Source organism: Suncus etruscus, chromosome 1, assembly GCF_024139225.1.
Source record: "Suncus etruscus isolate mSunEtr1 chromosome 1, mSunEtr1.pri.cur, whole genome shotgun sequence".
Taxonomy (NCBI): domain Eukaryota; kingdom Metazoa; phylum Chordata; class Mammalia; order Eulipotyphla; family Soricidae; genus Suncus; species Suncus etruscus.
Window position 1 is genome coordinate 41,653,646 of NC_064848.1, and position 20,722 is coordinate 41,674,367.

The 20,722-nt window shown below is 34.5% G+C and overlaps 1 protein-coding gene across 2 annotated transcripts in view; it reads right to left on the reverse strand.

The window, feature by feature from the left end:
- Nucleotides 1-4,512: 4,512 nt before the first annotated feature.
- FREM1 (FRAS1 related extracellular matrix 1) overlaps nucleotides 4,513-20,722 on the reverse strand; it is a 44,772-nt gene continuing 28,562 nt past the window's right edge. The window contains exons 6-13 of one of the 2 annotated variants that reach the window (XM_049769341.1): nucleotides 19,171-19,320; nucleotides 17,476-17,714; nucleotides 15,605-15,652; nucleotides 15,198-15,362; nucleotides 14,883-15,011; nucleotides 14,229-14,344; nucleotides 7,283-7,368; nucleotides 4,513-4,712 (exon numbers count right to left, since the gene is read on the reverse strand). In XM_049769341.1, the coding sequence (XP_049625298.1) occupies nucleotides 4,513-4,712; nucleotides 7,283-7,368; nucleotides 14,229-14,344; nucleotides 14,883-15,011; nucleotides 15,198-15,362; nucleotides 15,605-15,652; nucleotides 17,476-17,714; nucleotides 19,171-19,320 (1,133 nt within the window). The remainder of the gene's footprint in view (nucleotides 4,713-7,282; nucleotides 7,369-14,228; nucleotides 14,345-14,882; nucleotides 15,012-15,197; nucleotides 15,363-15,604; nucleotides 15,653-17,475; nucleotides 17,715-19,170; nucleotides 19,321-20,722) is intronic. The other variant, XM_049769345.1, reaches the window with a different exon arrangement.

A 20,722-nucleotide genomic window follows, 5' to 3' on the forward strand; every position in this document is an offset into this window, starting at 1 on the left:
TATCCTTTCCATTAGGCAACAATATAAACAACCAAAAACGTGGCTATGGCAGGACAAAGACAGGAAAAAAGTATTGTGGATGAGACAGATCAACACAACAAATGAATCAATTTATTTTGGAGTTTTCCAAAATGAACTTTTACATGGTTATTTTTAATAGCACTTTTACTGGAATATCTTCCTTCACATAAAATCCATCATTGAAAAGTGGTTTTTAGTATAAACAATATTGTTGTTAAATTATAACCAGTATCTAATTACAGAACATTGTTATCCATAAAAAGAAATTCTATTAGTAGCCTATTCTTCCTTCTACCTCCTGGCAACTTGTAATGTATGTATTTATAGATTTAATGTATGGATTTGCTTATTCAAACATTACATACAAAAAAGTCTTATCATCTGTAATCCTTTTTATCCATCTTCTTTCGATTGCAATTCTGTTTTAAAGTGTATGGTGAATTTTGAAGGGGTGAATTTGGGCCACACCCAGAATCTGCACTCAGAAATCTCTCCTGGCAAGTTCTGGGGACCATATGGGACGCCAAGAGTCAAAACCCAGGTTGTCTGTGTGCACGGCAAACTCCCTACTGCTGTACTATGGCTCCAGCCCTTGTGTATGGTAAATTTTAGCATACTTAACATTCAAAATCTTGGGGGCTGGGACACAAACAGTGGTTCTGGTGACTACTCTCAGCGCTGTACCTGAGAGTTGTTCCTAAGGGAGCTCAAGTGACATTAGGATTCAAAGTTGAAACAGGATCATGCATACAAAACATATACTCTACTCCATTAAGTCATCTTCCTGGAACTCATTAAAAGATAACTTTATGGGCAGGAGAGAGCACAGCGGTAGGGCATTTGCCTTGCAAGCGGCCGACCTAGAGCCAACAGTGGTTCGAATCCAAACAGCCCATATGGTCCCCCGTGCCAGTCAGGAGCGATTTCTGAACAGAGAGCCAGAAGTAACCCCTGAGCGCCGCCAGATGTGACCCCCCCCAAAAAAGATATTTTTATTTAACTGTAGTCATTTGTTCAGGAGTATTAGGTACATAAATATGAGATTTGTTTAGAATTTGGAAGAACCTAATATTAATTAGTCTTACTTTAATTTGAGGTAGTCCATAAGGGTATTGGATTTTATTATATCAAAATTATATTATGTTGTAAAACCAAGTTACAGTACATTAGAATATAAAATGATACATTCTCTTACTTATTCTTTCTACGTCAGGAATTTCCAACTCATACTTTTGGTCTTTTTGTAAAACAATTATTGCAAAAAAATTAGCTAGATTGGAAAATATTAGTTCCTAGTTTTATTATGGTAACAGGAAATTTGGGACAACTGTTATCGACACTTTGACCTGATTATCAATTCAACAATTTCACACCAGTGTCTAAATTAGGAGAGAAATATGACAAAAGATAGCTTGAGCTGTTTGTTAGTCATTTCTTTTCATTTCTGAAAATAAATTATATAATCAATGGTTTTCTTTGTGATTTCCTCACTAATAAAAATATAGATAATATAATCAATGGTTTCCTTTGTGATTTCCTCACTAATAAAATATTATGCTTAAACATCAATTAGAACATAGCATATGTGCACTATGTTTTTAAAAATATCCTATTTTGTTTACTACGATATATTCAGTGCATGGTTTGACACTAGCCATTTAATGTTTAACAAATTTCATATTCATTAAATAATTAGTGGATGGGTAGCAGCAGCATAGAAACCATATAACTAAAGGCTAAAATCGAAATAGTAAGGATGTACTGATGTTTTGAATATGTTTCTTTACCCCCTTTTAAAATTGGTAGAAAGAAAAAAAAGAAACCTTTTTATGCTTTTGAGATCCTTATTTAGACACAATATGTATTTTTATATGTTATGAGATCTGAAAATATTTGTAAAATAAAGATGTATGTGAGATTATACTCTGTTTTACCCAAAACAAAAAATAAAATAAATTGGTAGATTATGAAATACTAAAAACTAAAGAAACAGTAGCTCAGAACTAGAAATAAGTTTATTAATTGATATAACACTAGATATAATACATTTAATATGATGCTTTTTTGTAAACATTAATCAGCACCAGTCTATGATTTTAATTATACAGAACATTGGTGTTAACAAAATATGCAAATATTCCTTTTTGCGTACTAAAATTAAAAAGATATGTGTAAATAAAGCCTACCATGTTCATCCTACTATTTCTTGGAAGGTGATAAAAAATAGAAGTTTGTCATGAGTTCATTATATAACTGAGATGATTAGGCAGCATTCTAGCCCTTCTCTTGAAAGTCCTTAGATACTATCTTCTTCCCTTCACTAATCAACTCTTCTCTGTTATTCCTTTCTTCCTCTATACTATTACTTGTTTCCTCCCTGTTCCCACCAGTACCTAAATGGTGGCTATAACTAATCAAAACATAAATAATCATTACAATGAATTATTTCTTTACCCCAAGTACAATTTAGAAAAAAATTAATGTTATAGGGAATTAATAAAGCATCAAAACTTACCTAATATGTCATTTTTACCTTTTTTGTGATTAGTTATATCTTGCAAGACCAATATTTTAATATTTTAAAATACTTTCCTATGGTTTATAGTTGCTATAAAAATCAATACTCTTTGGCAAACATTTGCAATTACAGAAATGCATAAGATTTGCCATACTCAATAGTCCCCAAATTGCCATTTCTGACTTTTAGTTTCAAATTATTAATATACTTTTACAATTATAGTAAGGAGAAAAGATCTTTCAATTCCACATACCTTGATCTTTTACTTTCCCTCTAGGGTCCAACCCTTAAAGTAAACAATGTTTTGTTTTGTTTTCTCTTTTTTCAGGCATATAACCTTCACACACCAAAGCCAAGAGATAAGAAAGGTTTAGAGGTGGTATGGAAGGTAGACGTTGCATATTAAAGTTAAGCACCAGAATTGCTTGTAGCAGACAGGAGACATGTATATTATATAAGCCAAGAGCCTATCTGTCACATCTTAGGGAATTAGGCTTCTGACTACACAGTTATGTTTTAATGTAAGTAAGAGGTAGGACGTCTAAATCTTTTTTGTTTGTGGTGCGTGGCATCACACTCAGAACCTCATCACTCTGAAAGATATTTGTGGTATTACACATATACCTAGGCATATATCTAGCTTTTAGAATGTCATAACTTATTGCAATTACTCATGCATTTTTCTGTTAATCAACCTAGATAAATGAGCAAAAAATAAAATAAGTTCATTATATTTTATATTCAGAAATGGGACTGAATTTGTTTTTTACAATGGTGTTCACAAAGCAAATTGCATTTGGCACAACATATTTTTCAGGGATTACTAAAAGTGAAAATCAAAATAAATGTTTCAGAAAGAAATTTCTAATTTCCTGTCATTAAACCTTGATTTAGAAGTGAGGTCTGAGAATAGAGCCTCAAGCTCTGAAAACTACTTCACTCAAATGAGATAAATAAAGTTACATTTATATTAAAGAATCTCAAATTATCATCACATTTCTGCAAATATTAAAGATATAAGAGATTACAACATAAATGCCTTTATGAGAATATGGACTTTCAGAGGTTTTGTTTCCAGCATCATTTTTATGGTCATCAGTCAAGTTCATTAGGACATTTCTGAGGAAGACATGTTTTTCTATCACGTATTAACCCTCATTCATATATAGATATATGTACATAAATATATATATAGTATCAGAAATGTCCTTGAGAAATGCTCATCAGCAAAATAAGCACAGATGAGGAGAGATGCTCATGTTTCTACAAATTTCTCCTGACTATGTAAAACAAGGGAAACCCAATCTTTAGCTCTTTTCCATTTACTTGGAAGGAGATTTGCTTCCACTACAGTGAGAGTTTGACTATGAAGAGTTCTTACCTGAAAATTACAGCTCTGCAATACAATTACTACAACTGAACTTCCATCTACAAGAGACTTCCATCCATAGTCCTTTTCATCCAGAGAATCTTTCTTTTTTATCTATTGTCTCTTGTCTTGGCATCCATATCAAACAATCCTTTCCAGTTCAAATTCAACTTAACAAATAAGTAGGGTGACCTTCATTCACATTAAGAGTAAAAGTACCTATACTATAGATTTCACACAGAACTCGTCTGAGGAATAGGACAACTGAATAAAAACAAAACCCCTACTACCATAAAATTACTGCAGACTAGAGTGGGGCTAGGATGACGTTTTTAGCAATAAATCTTGCACCTTATAACATTTTGGACATTTATATTAAAAGGTATTAAATTCAAGAACCGTATCTTTTACTTTAAAAAATAATTATCCATCAGTTCTTCCTGGAATTATTTTTTCTTATTTTTTAAGTGAATAGAATTTGACACACAATAATATAAAAATGTCTCAAGTCAGTTATGACACTTATTTTCTAGTGAGAAATATGCACAAATCCTATAAATAAATAGGTGAAATTTTAAGTGGGCCTCTTTAAGGCCAGTTACATTTAGAGTTTTCTGAAGCACATGTAATTGTGAGGTCTGCCTTTTCTACAGTCCTTTGTTTGCCATTTCCCTTGTCTTTGAACCAAAACACAGTTCTTGCCAGGCTTTGAACGTTGAGGGGATCCTCTCTTCCAGTTGGTGAAGGTGACAGGTTGGCCAGCCACCCACTCCCAGTGGCCAGCTTGCCCTTGGTCACTCAAACCTAAGGTGAACCAAAAGAATGTTTCAATTTTATTACATTCACACTTGCATATTATATTAATCCATTTTTCTAAACTATTTGGTTACTTGGATAACTATTTGGTTACCTGGGATAGAACCTGAGAGTCCTACAAAACAGAACTGAAACAACAGGCTTATCTTAATTCAAATTCAAACTCTACAACTTGATGTTAATCTTTGGGCAGATTAGTCAATCTAAATTTTGTTTCTTTATCTAAGAAATGGGTCTAAAAAGGGCTGGAGCAATAATATAGCAATAATATAGTGGGTACATACATACTTACATACAGCCAAACCAGGTTTTTATATTAGATATGGTCTCCCAAGCACGCCATGAGTAATTTCTGAGTTCAAGAAACAGGAACACCTGAGCATACTTAGGAGTGGCCAAAAATAAAGGATTCTATACCAAGTATATCTTGGGATGTTTTGTGGATTACATGAGATCATACATAACATAAAGATAAAGTCCAAGGCATATGTGTGTGTATTAAATGGTAGCTATTATTTATTTTCTCCTACAGGCAGAAACCAGAACAATCATAGAGAAACAGATAAACTTTGTCTCTGTTCTCCTCATTAGTTAAATGCCTTAATTTTAATATTTGAAAGTAGTTTACTATGCATTATTTTTAGTCTGGAGCTTAAGATTTTTGCAATCTGTTACAATTTCAATAAAAAGCAGATTTTCTTTCCTTGCCTCTCTACTCCCACCAGCAATTTTTGCAAATTACCCCTTTATGTTATAAAGGTTATACAATTTTACTTAAAGCATTGCTCCTTCTCATTCTTTCATAACTGAAGTAAGAGAATACAATGGGAAAAGCTCCTGCAGTCTCATGATCTGATATTTCCAGAACCAAGTTTGACCACTAATGTAGTTTTATTTTATTTTGTTTTCCTGGCCACATTCTGGTTGGGTGAAGGGCCATGTTCCTGATTCAGTGCTTGAAAGCAGCTCCCATTAGCAGGGTTCTCCAAAGAATAAATGTAAGTACATTTGTCAGCATGTACTCCAATATTTGGAGCTATCTTTTGGACCAACAAAAAAAGACCTTTAGATAAGTAGAAGATGAACTTTATTTTTTTAATAATAATTTTTTTATTTAAGTACCATGGTTACAAACATGTCCATAGTTGGGTTTCAGTCATAAAATGAACACACTCCTTCCCCAGTGCAGCATTCTTTTAATTTTTTTTCTTTCTTTGAACTTTCTTTCAAGAGATTTCCATTAATATTTTGGGTGAATAGAAAAAATAATATTTTCTTGTATTGGATTGGATTGATTCATCACTTCTGGGATGTTTCCTCAAAGTACTGATTGGGTGAATACTGAAACATATTGATAAGTAGCTGGTAAGGTTTTCTACCAGACTTGATTTAATACTCAAAAAGTTTCAGAATTTTGAGATTTACTGCAAACTGTAAACACTTCGAAAAGCTGGATTCATTATAGTTCCCTTTAAGAGAAGTAGTGAGAACAATAATCCTTTCTCTAATTTTTAATATTAGTAGCCTTAATTTAAAAGCTTACAATACAGTCAATGATAGGATTTCATGAGCACATTTCCAGCACCCTAGTATACTAGAGTATCTGCTTCCTCTACCATTTGTCCAGGGATGGGGAGCCCCACTTTCAATTTCCCTTCCCACCAAAACATTGATTTTTCTTGTGTTTCAAGAATTCTATTTCTAATTTGTCTTGAAAATACATACATCATTGTTAAAATAATGGAAAGTATTGAAACCATAAAACCAGAAATAAGGTTAAGATCACCTCTAATCCTTCTTGGGAGGTGAAACATTTCCAATCTTTGGCATAGTTCCTTTTACATAGATATAAATACATATGGACACATATGTATAATATGCTTATAAATTAATGTTTTAGTCTTAATTACTTCATGGTTGTTTTTTTTTTTGTTTTTGGGTCACACCCGGCAGTGCTCAGGGGTTACTCCTGGCTGTCTGCTCAGAAATAGCTCCTGGCAGGCACGGGGGACCATATGGGACACCGGGATTTGAACCAACCACCTTTGGTCCTGGATCGGCTGCTTGCAAGGCAAATGCCGCTGTGCTATCTCTCCGGGCCCCTTACTTCATGTTTTTGATTGCCGTGATTGTTGCTTTCTTAGCACCTTATCAAAATATAGTATTACTTATTTTATGTGTGATATTGATATAACATACATTTATTGAATGTATTAATAATAAACATAAGGCACTGGTATGTCTAATATTTAACAACTTAATATATAATTTCTTTTATATATGGTTATGCATATTTTATTTAGACATCAACATCCACCATTTAGACCAATTTCTTATGTTTTATTTTTAGAAAAATCATTTGTTAAATTCGTTTACCTAAACATCTAGCACTTACTGCTTGAGAGAAATGTCTAAAAAAAAAAGGCATGTGCCTAAATGTTTAAGGGGAATTCTAAAAGTTAGACTCTAACCAGCTAATCATCCCTTGCTGTTGTATACCACAATCATTTGGTCTGGAAAAGGAGAAATTCTTTTCTTGGTCAAGCACAAATACTTACCTATCCAAAAAGGCTTCTTCCCACTGATGTCCCAAAGCCACTGCATGTGCTGCTTGGAAAGGACAGTTACAAGGCTGCCAAGATGACTACAAAAAATAAGAAAAGTGACAAGGACATCAACTTTGCTGCAGCAATAGAGTTTAAGAGCAGATGGCCATAGGTGAGATATGTACTTTGAAAGAACAGTGTCTAAGATGTTAACACTCTAGTTATGTACCTGAAGGAGAATTTTCAGAGTAGTAGTAAATGACCAAAATTAATATCTAGTCTCAAAGCAGATTATTCAACAGATTTTAGACACCAATTTTTGAACCAGTTATTATGTACTTGTAATGTTACTCCTATGATGGCATATTTATTTTTAAATGCCATAAGTTTGTCAACTGTCCAGCCTGCTAAATCAGCAAGGTAACTGAAACCAGTCATATAAAAATCTTTGAGATCTGCTTTTTGAACTGGTCAAAAAGCATGATTCAATAACCTCAATAATTGATGTATTCTTTATAGACGAAGAAGCAAACATACTGAATAGAAGTTAAAGCATCATTTCTCAGAAACATATATAATGACTTTCCCAAAATACTATTTTTTATTATTTTTAGTGAGTTGAATTATTACTATAAAGAACTTTTTATTGTTTTGGGGCCATTGCTAGCAATGCTCCTGGCTCTGTGCTCAGGAATCATTACTGGCTGTGCTGAGAGGACCATATAGGTTGCCTAAGATGGAACCCAGGTCAATTGATTGCTTGCAATTCATGCTTGCAAGTGCCCTACCCACTTGTACTAATCACCTATCTATCCTGTACTATTTCTCTAGCCCTGATAATATAAGGAATATTTAATTGGATCTAATTACCCATTAATGCTTATTTAAAAGCTTGTTTCAAATAATTTCAAAAAATGTTAATGGAAAGTTGTATCTTTTTTGTTTCTCTTTTTTTCTTCTTTTTAAAAGGAAAAAATAAAGAACAAATGTCAGAAATTGAACTTGGAGTGTCACTCATGCAAAGCTCTGAACAGAGAGCCATATCCTAGGTCTCTCTTCTTTTTATTATATAGAAATTTTCTAACCAAAAAAATGAATACATTCAACCGATCTTTTCTATTTGGTATCCATTAGTCAAAATAGTAGGAAACAAAATTAGTAATACTCCTATAAGTATAGGCAGCAGTTGAATTGCATTCATTCTGCCTAGATTTTTACAAATTTTGTACGAATTTCTCTGTTTTTTTTTCTAGGTTAGTTAACAGTGAGCATCATTTATCTATTTCTTAATATCTGTTGTTCACAAATTCCAGTAATTTACCACTCTTTAAAGCAAACAACAATGACTTCTTAACCTTTTGTCATAGGTAATAATCTTTACCATTAGGTCGATGGATATGGGTTTAAAGAATTATGGGGCCGGAGATATAGCACAGCAACGTTTGCTTTGCAAGCAGCAATCCTACAGTTACACCAAATAGAATAGCCTATCTTTTTACCTCTTCATCTTCAATAAGGTCATTCTAATGTACTATATTGAAAAGCAGAATATCAAATTTTTCTTAAATATAGGTGGGAAGGGAGCAAGAGAATGATGTAGGCTGAGGGACTTTCCTTTATAAATGGAATTTCACAGCCTCAACTTTTAATAAGGATGCTAAATAGATATCACAAAATATTAGACTTTTACTCTCTTTTTTTTTATTTTCGGGCCACACCCTTTGATGCTCAGGGTTTACCCCTGGTTATGCACTCCTGGCTTGGGGGGACCATATGGGACACTGGGGATCGAACCAAGGTCTGTCTTAGGCTAGCACTTGTAAGGCAGAAGCCTTACCTATAGAGCCACCATTCTGGCCCTTTCCTCTTTTTAAGATTCTTGAAATGTCATTCAAGAATATGTTTTCAGATGCTTAAGTAGAAATCTTATTTTTCTTTTTGAACTCTGAGATGCAAGAAAATTCCCCAAAAAAAAGAGATAGGGAAAAGTTGGTTTAGAATAAGAAAGAAAGCATCAGTATTTACAAAAAATATATTTAAACACATGTCAGTTGATAACTTAGTAAAATCATGAGTATTGATTATTGTAATCCCATCCATATAAATAAATTCATTGGATATTACCTATATATGTATATATGTATGTATATATAAATATAACATTTAAATAGGAATATTTATTATTAAAACAGATCTCAGTTTTTCTAGTTATAGAAATAAATATTTATCCTTTTAGACTTTTTGATTAAAGCAAAGCTATGTGCTTCAGAGATATCAGAGAATTTTCACGCTCACCACTTCTATCATTTCTATTCATTATAGTACTACATGCCATAGCATTTTGGAAAAAAAAAAAGGATACTAAGGCTTAGGAAAGGAAAGAAAGAAGTCATTTCTCACTATCAACATAATGTTGCATTAAGCCCTTTGGATGGGCTTGGATGGAGGTGGATGGTGATGGAGGCCTTTCTCCTCCAGCCCAGGACCACGTTGCTCCAACTCCTCAAACTGGCAGATATCTGGGTTCAGGAAAGTGACAGGTAGAAAACTCATCCACAGACAGGCTTCAGGAAATATTTATTAGCCATGGCCAACATGTGTGGCCTATAATCTTAAACCTATTTAAGCATGGTCTTGTCAGCTTGCCCTGCGTCTAGCTTCTTTCAGCCATCTCTCCTCCAACCTCCATCTATGCAAATTCCCCCCAGCCCCTGAGGTCAAACCTTTTGAAACCTCCCCAAAACCCCTCCCAGAAATAGGAGGGTCTTTCTTGTAGGTAATGTTACAGGAAGAATGGGGGTGGGGTAACATTTGCCCCTTTCTTTTTAAATAAAAACAAAAGAGCAACCCCCATTTTTCCTGTAACATTACAAAAGGTTACAAAAAGTTTTGCCTGACGGGCAAAAGAAAGATTTTTGCCTGGATGGAGAATGGAGAAGTAGCAGGAGGAGAGATGGCTGAAAGACAAGTTAGAATGCAGGGCTCAATAAAGTTCCAGCGTAAATGGTTATGGAAGGCCACACATGTTGGCCAGGGCTGAATAAAGATGATCTCTCTGGAAGCCTGACTGCATGTGAGTTTTTTACCTGCCTCTCTCCTGAACCCAGATACCCACTGGTTGAAGGGGTTTGGAGCCACATGGCCTGGGACTGCAGAGAAAGGCCTCCATCACCATCCACCACCACCCAAGCCTTTCCAAAGGGCATTTTTATTATTTCATTCTACAATATAATACTATGTTTAGAAGATCTTAAAAACTACATAAAAAGCTTTTAGAAAAAAATATTTTTAAAAAGCACAGGCTACAAAACTAATGTGCAAAAATCCAAGGACTTTTTATATACAAATAATAAAAGAGAAGAAATATATTTTAAAAATCCTGTTCACAACTTTGCCTCAGAAAATCAAGTACTTTGGAACCAATGAAAGGTGGTGAAAGGTCTATACAAAATAATAATTAAAAAAAAATAAAACACAATATACTGCTTCAGGAAATAAATGACACAAGTAAATACATTCCTTTGGGGGGGGGCACACCCAGTGACACTCAGGGGTTACTCTTGACTACACACTCAAAAATCGCTCCTGGCTTGGGAGACAATCAGGGATGCTGGGGGATCGAACCGCTTTCTGTTTCAGGCTAGCATGGGTAAGGCTTACTATTTGTGCCACCACTCTGGCCCCATAAATACATTCCTTGCTCAAGTATTGAGAGATTAATACCATTAAAATGTCATATTCCCCAAAGTATTGTACAGATTCAATGCAGTTCATAAGGATATCCAGAACATTTTTTCAAATAAATAGATCAAAAACTCCCAAAATTCATAAAACAATAAGCCTCCATGAATATTTAATTGGAAAAAAGCAGATGGGAGACATCACTTTTTACAACTCCAAACTGTACTTTAAAATGATAATAATTAAAACAACATGGTACTGGAATCAAAAGAAACCCTCTGATTAATAAAATGATTTGACTATCCTGAGAAATAATGGTCAAAAAGATACTAATGAAGGGTTATCAACATTAAGATCAAGAATATCACGATATTTTTCTATTATTTCCTAAAAATTATTTTGACTCAAAATGTTAGAAGATAATATTAAAATGAGAAAGCTTTTGAGAAAATGTATTTGTTGAACAAAGATTATCAGTGACCAGATGAATAGATATGTTTCATATTCTTATTTTTCTCATAATAGTAAGAGCTAATAGAAGTTTCATTATAGGCAAGCGCTGTCATTAAATAACTACTTCTGGTGTAGAAATGGGCTGCTTTCATGTGGAGGGTTTAGGAGCTCTGTTGTGTTCACCTATAAAAACCTACATTGGAACCAGAGAAATAATACAGTGGTTTCATTGCTTTTCTGGCATCTGCTGATACAAATTTGGCCCTGTTCACCCCCCAAATAAAAACAGTAATAACAATTTGACCTTATTGGCCTTTCCTTAGGAATCAGTGCACTTTTGCATTTGCACTCATATTTGTGAGTAGAAAAATCCTATTTTCCTTTTACAGAATGCTATGATCTTCTTGTTAATCAGAGTTATCTGACTCTACATCAAAGCTCTTTCCTTGAGGAGGAAAAATAATCGATATTCTTATTCCTACTTGAGTTTTCAATGTACAAAGTCAGAGCAGGATCTGCTTATTTGCTTAGTTGTTCTTTACGATATAGTATAAGCAGAATACACACACACATACACAAAATGATTACTTATAAGATTACTTATAAGTACTCTATTGCTATCACACAAACTTGAATGTTACAATTCAACTTCATGATGTACTTCGACTTAGGGATATGAAAAATACCAATGAAGAAAAAGATGGTTAATTTGACAGTTTAGAAAATGACTAGCTTTAAAATAATTTTTTTTTTAAAAAAGCTAAGTATAACTTCATACAATAAATTGTATTGACTCTTAATACAAATTATATATTTGATTTAATACATTTTAAATATGCAATTCTTTTTATTTAAAACAATATATACATGCTACCCAGAGAAAGACTTAAAGCACAGTTCTATCACTCTAGAACTTTACCTCAGTCTACTCCCTATTCACCCAACAATTCCTGCCAGAAATAACTTTTTATTCTAATATCATCTCGTGGATCAGTTTTTCTGCTCATATAAATGAAACCATGCAGCATGCTTTTTTTTCATATCGGTCTCCTTCCTCTTTGCAGAGTGAATTGGGAATTTATTAAGGTTGTTGGAGGTTCAGTACTATATTTCATTTCATTGTTTATAAATATTTATCAAAAATCAGAAAACCTTTCTCTTCTTAACTGAGAAAATATAAAAAGCTCATGCAAATAAGAACAAAAAGACAAATGATTAAACTATTATTGTTATGACAAATATTTATAAAATTTATGTAAATGTCCTTTTTAAAACATATTTTTACTTCTCTTAGTTAGACACCTAGAATAAAACTACTAGGTCATAATAAGGTCATGCTTGAAATTATAAAGCCTGCCAGATAGTTATACAGAATATTTATATTATGTTCACCAATAGTCTATAAAAATACCCATTTATGGGCCCGGAGAGATAGCATAGCAGCGTTTGCCTTGCAAGCAGCAGATCCAGGACCAAAGGTGGTTGGTTTGAATCCCGGTGTCCCATATGGTCCCCCATGCCTGCCAGGAGCTATTTCTGAGCAGACAGCCAGAAGTAACCCGTAAGCACTGCCGGGTGTATCCCCCCCCCCCCAAATAAAAAAAGCCAAAAAAAAATACCCATTTACTCTACCACAGTTGAAATTGTTAATCTCTGTTATTTAATTACTCTTAAGGGTATAAAGTAATATTTAGCATAGTTTTTCTTTGCCTGATGTTTAATAGTGAGGACACACTTTCATATGCTTATTCAGCAATTGTATTTTTTTTTTCATGAAGGCTCTAAGTCACTTGCCATTTTTTAAAATGGGTAGGTATTTTTTGCTAGTAGCATTCAGAAGTGGTTTGTATTTTCTCAATTTGAGACTTTCTTTTTTTTGGAGGGGGTCACACCCAGCAGCACTCAGGGGTTACTCCTGACTCTACACTCAGAAATCGCTCCTGGCAGGCTCAGGGGACCATGTGGGATGCCAGGATTCGAACCACCAGCCTTCTGCATGCAAGGCAAATGCACTACCTCCAGGCTATCTGTCTGGCCCCTCAATTTGAGATTTTCATCAAAATATTATTTGAACTTTGTTTTTCTTTTTTTTACTACTTTGCCATTTTTTATTCATTTTATTTTATTTTATTTTTAATATAAATCTTTATTTAAACATCATTATTACAAGCATGTTTGTAGTTGGGTCTCAGTTATATACAGAATACCCCCCCTTATGAAATTTGCTTTTTTTAAATGTAATTTTTTTCTTACATCTTCTCAATACTGTTTTTAGGTGAGCATAGCTTTCCATGTTGGTTAAGTGCAAATGTCATGTTTTTATTAAATATTTCTCTAATCTCAATTTGTGCCATGAATGCTCATGAAAGCTAATTTACCATTTTGATATATTTAACTAATATCAGTTAGTCAAAAAGGAGGTTCTGAGATAGGTATTTTTAGCTATCACTCTCACCCTTAGTCACTGGTGTATTTGTTCAACTTTTCTGTATTTCACATATGTCTGGTGCCTTAAAACTTTTCATTGTTACCTATTTTCATATCTATGAACTGAAATTTATACTTAACAAACAATGATAGAACCTGCAATATGGTTGATTTAGAAACTCTTTCCAAAAGAATGAAAGAAAAGGCTACAAGTTAAAATGTTGTCAAGGGCACAGTTTTAACTTAAAAATTCAAAAGTTCTTTATATCAAGGTTCCTAAAACAAAGCTAGATAGATATTAGATATTCAACACTTAAATGAATGAAGCACCCCTACAGTTTCATGAGAAAATAGTAAGGAAAAACACATTAATCAAATGTGAAAAAGGATGTCTTACTGTCGCCTGCAAGCTTGGACAGCTGTGTCCCAGGTGCCTTTCTGCTCTGTGATCAAGGAGTGGCAGAAGCCTGAATGATGGTGCCACCCAGCAGGGCAGGATTTGTCTTCTGCCTCCTAAAAAACAGTTATCTAAGATTAGACCATCATATTGGCTTTTACAATCTAGTATCTGATGGAGACTAGCATAAAGAGTCCTTACTTATGGTCTTTTTTATTGTTTTTGTTTTTGAACTTTGATCCATACCTGGTGGTACTCAGGACCCTATTCCAGGCTCAGTGATACGAACCACTCCTAGTGGTGTTTAGGAGACCCTATGCAGTGCCTTACTTGAATAAGGTTATGTTCTCTGAAAGGAAATCAGACTAAATCCCTGTTTTTCACTTTAAGAAATACAACAGCTAGTCACATAAAATGCAATGTCAGCAAGATTTCAACTTTACACCTTTGATAAAAATAAATAAACATCTTATATTAGATTGATTTAAATAATACATACAATGGTTTAGCAAACATCTCTTAGGCAAATTTTTCCTGTTCACCTTCAAAGTGTTGCAAGGTCAGTTACAAGAAGTGACAGATCATTCCCTCTTTTAGTCATCATAGGGTACACTGTAAGAGACTGACTGGTTCATCAGCATAAATATGTCTCACCTTGGTTTGGGGAGACCAATATTTCCAGGCAATCCCATTGCATTTATACAGTTTTTTGAGGCTCTCTTCAAAATGGAAGAGTCCCTTTAAATCCACAGTACAGTTCTTTGGAAATGTTGGCAATGAATCCTAGGGGGTAAAAAAGGACAATTTAGATGTCACTCAATCTGAGGTGACCACATACTTCCTTTGGTTCTTCATTCATTGTGTAACATTTGTATAGAACAAACAGTTCCCAAACTGGAAGGCTATTTTATAGCTCAGCTTGTAGCTTGTCGTAGAGTGAATAGGAACAAACAAAAAAGGTTTTCATACCCAGCTGTGGACCTGTGAGTCAGTTGTGGATTCCACCTTGTCTGCTTGAGGCTGTTCTGACTCTTTAAAGGTCCGCTGTGGCCTACTAAACATGGATACTTTGGTCTTCGTTCTGTGAGTTGGGGAACTGTCATCTTCCAGCTTAAGAGCTATCACTCCATGATACTTTAGAACATCAACAAACAACAGAAAAGAAAATCAAAACAAGATACCATAAAATTTTTTTCAATAAAAATTAGTAATTAAAAAATGGATCAATTGAAATGAATATTTTTCATCTGATCACCCAGAGGCTTTAAACGGAATTTCAAATAAAAATATATATGCATAAAAGATACAGAACAATAGTTATCCTAAATATTTTGCACTTATAAATACAGTTTGCAATTCTCCAAAACCATGCTTACATTATAGATGTTATCTGTTTCATTTCTATAAACAGAAGATGGATGAACCTGAAAACAACATAGAACAGAATATAATCAAAATCGGTTTAAGTATTAATTAGCAGTCGGTTAAAAAAAACGTTTCCAGTAAAATATTGTTAATGTCTGGAAAAACTAAAATATGTTTTTAAATACATATTTTATTCTCAAATCATGGGAATTTCAAAAATCATTTTTAGAAAAGAATTACAACTTAACATTACAAATCAGCATTAAAAAATTATAGTCTGGGGGCCGGAGAGATAGCATGGAGGTAAGGCGTTTGCCTTTCATGCAGGAGGTCATCAGTTCGAATCCCGGCGCCCCATATGGTCCTCTGTGCCTGCCAGGAGCAATTTCTGAGCGTGGAGCCAGAAATAACCCCTGAGCACTGCCGGGTGTGACCCAAAAACCACAAAAAAAAAAAAAAAAAAAAAAAAAAAAATTATAGTCTGCTGGAAAGACAACTAAAGGCTTAGAATAGATGTTCTGCACATAGGGGCCACTGTTGCAATTCTAGCACCACTAGGAGTTTTTCCTCGCACTGAGCCAGAAATAGGGCCCTGAGCAGGACTCAAAGTTCAAAAACCAAACACCAAAAACAATAAAACAATTCATAAAAATCTCAAAAAATTCATAATCCTGGGGGCTGGAAAGATAGTACAATAGGTAGGGTGTCTGCCTTGAAAGTAATTGACCCACGATTTGATTCCTGGAATCCCACAAAGTTCCCTCAGAACTGCTAGAAGTAATTAACCATTGAGTGTTGTTAGTTAGGAAGAAAGATATCCATTTTATTGGTATATCTATAATACCACACACGAAAATAAGGGCCTTTTATGGCTAACAAAACGGAAACATTGGTAAGTTTTGAAGACTTTTCCCAAAGGAAAAGGTGGTTCTGGAAAGCAGGAAATGGGGAGCAACCTCTGTGCTGACAAGGAAGATCAGTGACCCACAGGGGGTGACAATTTGGTAATTGTTAGGTACATTTGTGAAAAATATGGAAAAATCATAGAATCTATGGAAAAATGAAAGTCTGGAACGTGACTAAATAAAGTGCCATACAATAGACCAGAAAGAAATAAAGGAAAAGGGCAAATTGAGTTGAATGACCAACATGGTCATTTCAAGGTGCAGTATATGCTTTGCCTGTGAATGAACTAGATTTACTAGTTTATTCACTCAATCCTGTCATTCAGTCTGTGTGTACAGACCCTCCTATTAAGATAAAATTTGGATATTATATTATTATGGATAAAGGGAGAAGATAAAATCATTTCAAATACTTAAAAACTAAATAAATGCCTACACACTTACAAGTGTATAGTAAGAATACTATGCTAGAAAACTAAAGCTATGATTTCACAGCCAAGAAAAAAAATTCCAACAATCCCAGAGTCACTGGGTCATTCCTGTTTATCTTGAATACAAAACAAAAACAAAAGCAAATAGCATACCACGGGGAGACTGAAGCTATAGAACAGTGGAAAGTTTCCACATGACTAAGCCACGTTCAATTCCTGACACCCCACATAGCCGCAAAGGACTGCTAGGCGTAAACCTTGATCACAGAACCAAGATCACTGAGGACAACTGGATGTGATCCAAAAAAAAAAACAAAAAATTATTACAATGATTATTTCTCCACTTAGTCTAATAAAGTGGATTGGCCTTATAATATTTGTGAATAAAAGATACTGCTGCACTCTTCAAAGAACCAAAGATTGTGCAAAGAATCAGCCACTCTAAGAATCAAAACACCTTCTCCAGTTCTTCCCAAACACATCAAGATCTTTTTCTTTGATTGATCTCTATTCTACACACCATATCCAGAAGGTTCCCCTTCTTACTGTTTTGCCATTCCCTCTGGTTCTAAGCCTCAGTTGAGAAATATCTGTAGACTCAGTGCCCCGCAGGCTGTCTCCCCTGGTGATGGCTAGCTGCTTAGAAGATTGATGGGGTCTTCTCTCCAGATGAGAGGAACCAGAAGTGGTGGGTGAGGAAGACCCAGAGGACAAGGACTGCCAAATGTCCTTCTCCCAGGAGTTGTGCTTGTTTGGTGTAAAGGAATATGAAGGATGACACCGTCCTGGAAGCAGACAAAATGGCAGGTCAGTTCAATTTATACTAATAGATAAGTGATCACATCAACACAGTTCCTCAAGCAGCTTGTTGTTAAACTTAGATGGATGGTTTTCCCACCAGATGTTGCATTTCTGCCATTTGCCAGAAACTACTCAAATCTTCATCAGTTTCCATCCAGGAAAGCTGTGCCCTTATGGAGAACATCTTTAGGGTGATTATAAAGTCATAACATTGATATCATAAGCCTCAAACAAAATCATTGTCAGGATTTTATAATCATACCCTATGCTTGCAAAAGTTTCACTTCTCTTCACATTTTTATACTTCTTACTATATCAGGCTTTTGTAGTTATCATTCCCAAAACATTAAAATATTCATTCTTTTTCCCAGTGTTCTAGAGGTTAAATATTGAATTAGTTAAAAGATATCAGTAAAATCAAATAACACCTATAAACACCAGCAGTAACAGATACTGAAACTGTTAAAGAACAAAGATTCAGTCTATTTTAACCAGTGGCTTCTGTTGGCAACCTACCCAATGAGTATTTCATGGAAGACATGGGGAAAAAAAGAAACTAAACCCATCTGGGTGGTGTGTGCTTCCTGTGTTTTTGTGTACTTCTGTGACCATAAAATGGTACTGAATACAAAAGAAAATTGGCATGGAAAGGTGATGAGGAGAAATGTTGTAGGAAAATAAGTATTAAGGAAAAATATAATGGTATCTGTTTTTATTGATGTATGATAAAGAGAAGGAGAGATAATAGATTTCAGGTAAGAACAACACATGGATAGAAGGCAGGACAGGTGTAAAAACAGAACACTGTCAAATGCAAACTAGACAAATAAGTAGACAGTATTTGACAGGGAAAAACATCAGAGAGCACTAAAGACTTTGGTTGGTCTTTATTTTATTCAGTTTCCAGGTTGTTCTTCAGAATACACTATCCAGGACCTATTTGGCTCTGCAACCAAGGTTATTCATTAATATTCTCCAGCTGCTCCTGAATCCCCAAACCAGCTGCATCTATTTTTCTCCAATTCCTCCCTCTCTTAGAATTTTCCTGGTCACACTACAGTGGGGGCTCACATTTTAGGCATTAAGAGCTCTCTTTAACAGAGGAGGATAATTACAGCCCTCCAAACTCTGGGGGAAAATAATTGTCGATAGATTCTCACCAACATTGTTTCCCCCTTGGTGAGAACAACAAACGGGGAGGAAAAAAAAAACAACTATGGCACTGACTTGTTGCTTTTCTCAAGCATAGTTCTTAGCAGGAGGAAAACCACATGAAGCAGAAAGCAGAATAAAGGACCGACATCACAACTGAGATGGCTTTCTTGATAAGAAATTAAGCATTTTGATTTGAAGACCTTATCAAGCATGTTTGGCTGTTGAAAGCAAGCAGCCATGGTGCCAGGACCGCTCCTGATTTCAAGATGAGGATCAAAAGAATACCTCCTTTTGAGTCCAAAATTTTCACTGCAGCTTTTGTCTTTGTGCCAAGAACTGCATTCACAGGGGAGTTCAGAATTACTTCAAAGACCTCATCATCTTCCTCTAATCCGTCATAGGTAATTGCTATATTCCACATCTTAGTTGACATTCCTACAAGAAGTAAACATTTTAATTACTCTTTAATTGCTATTTCAATCACCTAGGTGTCAGAGAAATATATTAATTAACATGTCTACAGTTAGACTGCAGTAGCCTGAGTGAGCTATTGTGCTGCTCCCAACTCACTATGTCGTGCTGTTCTCCCAAATAATATTAAAAGACCACATTTGTTCCCGGACAATGTTGATTCCGTTTAAATGCAAACACTGCAACAAAAAAAGTAAGTGGCATTATGCAAGGGATGAACAACAACAAAGAAATAAGCTACTAGATATGATCCAAGTAATTTTTCCCAACTGGTTCTATATCTTAAGGAAAAACAAGTACCCCAATCTTAAACTCCAAAAATTTTAAGATGTTTATGCAAACAGAAGTGATTATTGGATGGTACTTTATACTAGTCACAGAACCCTTGACATGATTGATTTCCAAAGACAGCTGCCTTCATCGACTACCCCCATTTCCTGAGATCTTTCTTGCCTGAAATTTTTCTGATGATGTAACATTCAATAGTTTATCTCCTCCTAGAAAGAATTTATGGGCTGGGGTTTCTAGAAATAGAAAGAGCAAAGTTTTCGCTCCCCCTCTGTCTGCTTCTGTTCCTGAAATTATAATGAAGTTTGGTTCAGAATAACTTTGAAAACTTAATATGAAACAATTTAATATTATAAATATATCACAGTTTTGATGTTAGATATATATCCACCCAGTGTTGTCACTGCTAAGATGAAAAGCAAAGCAATCATAAAAAATCCTTAACATAGAAGCTGGAAGAAATATCTCCAGAGGTTGTCTAACACTAATTGGTCTGTACAAATTCTAATTATAAAATATCTCTGAGTTAATGTGAAACAAAAAGTTGGCAGAAAGAAAAGAAAATACTCTTTAACAAAGAAAGAATATCAAATTTAATGAGGAAAAAGATCACAAAATTTTGCTTTGATCTTCTAAGGCAATGTTTTGAAAACATAACTGTTTGTCATTTTTTCATTGATTACTTAAATATTTTATTATCATAAGCTCCTCTATACAGTACAAGGAAGTAAACACTCATCTAGCCTACTCTTCTAAATATCTGGATTCCTTTATTTTTACAGATTATTTGCTACAGATTTATGCCTCTTCTTTATGTCTTTTATAAGGGGACTCATCAACTCTCAGTTATATCCAACAAAAAGATGGGGCTGTTGGATAGAGTTTGATGGGCTCCAAGGCAAGCTTTAAATGCAGGAGGATATTTGATTCCCGCATGGCCAAGAGCAACTTTGAGGACAGAGCCACTTAGGAATAATATCTAATAGCTCTGGTAATATCCACAAATCCAAAGGAGAAAAAGAGAAGATGAAGTTGTTCAGTTATCTACTTTTGGCTATACATAAGAGAAAATACTAAA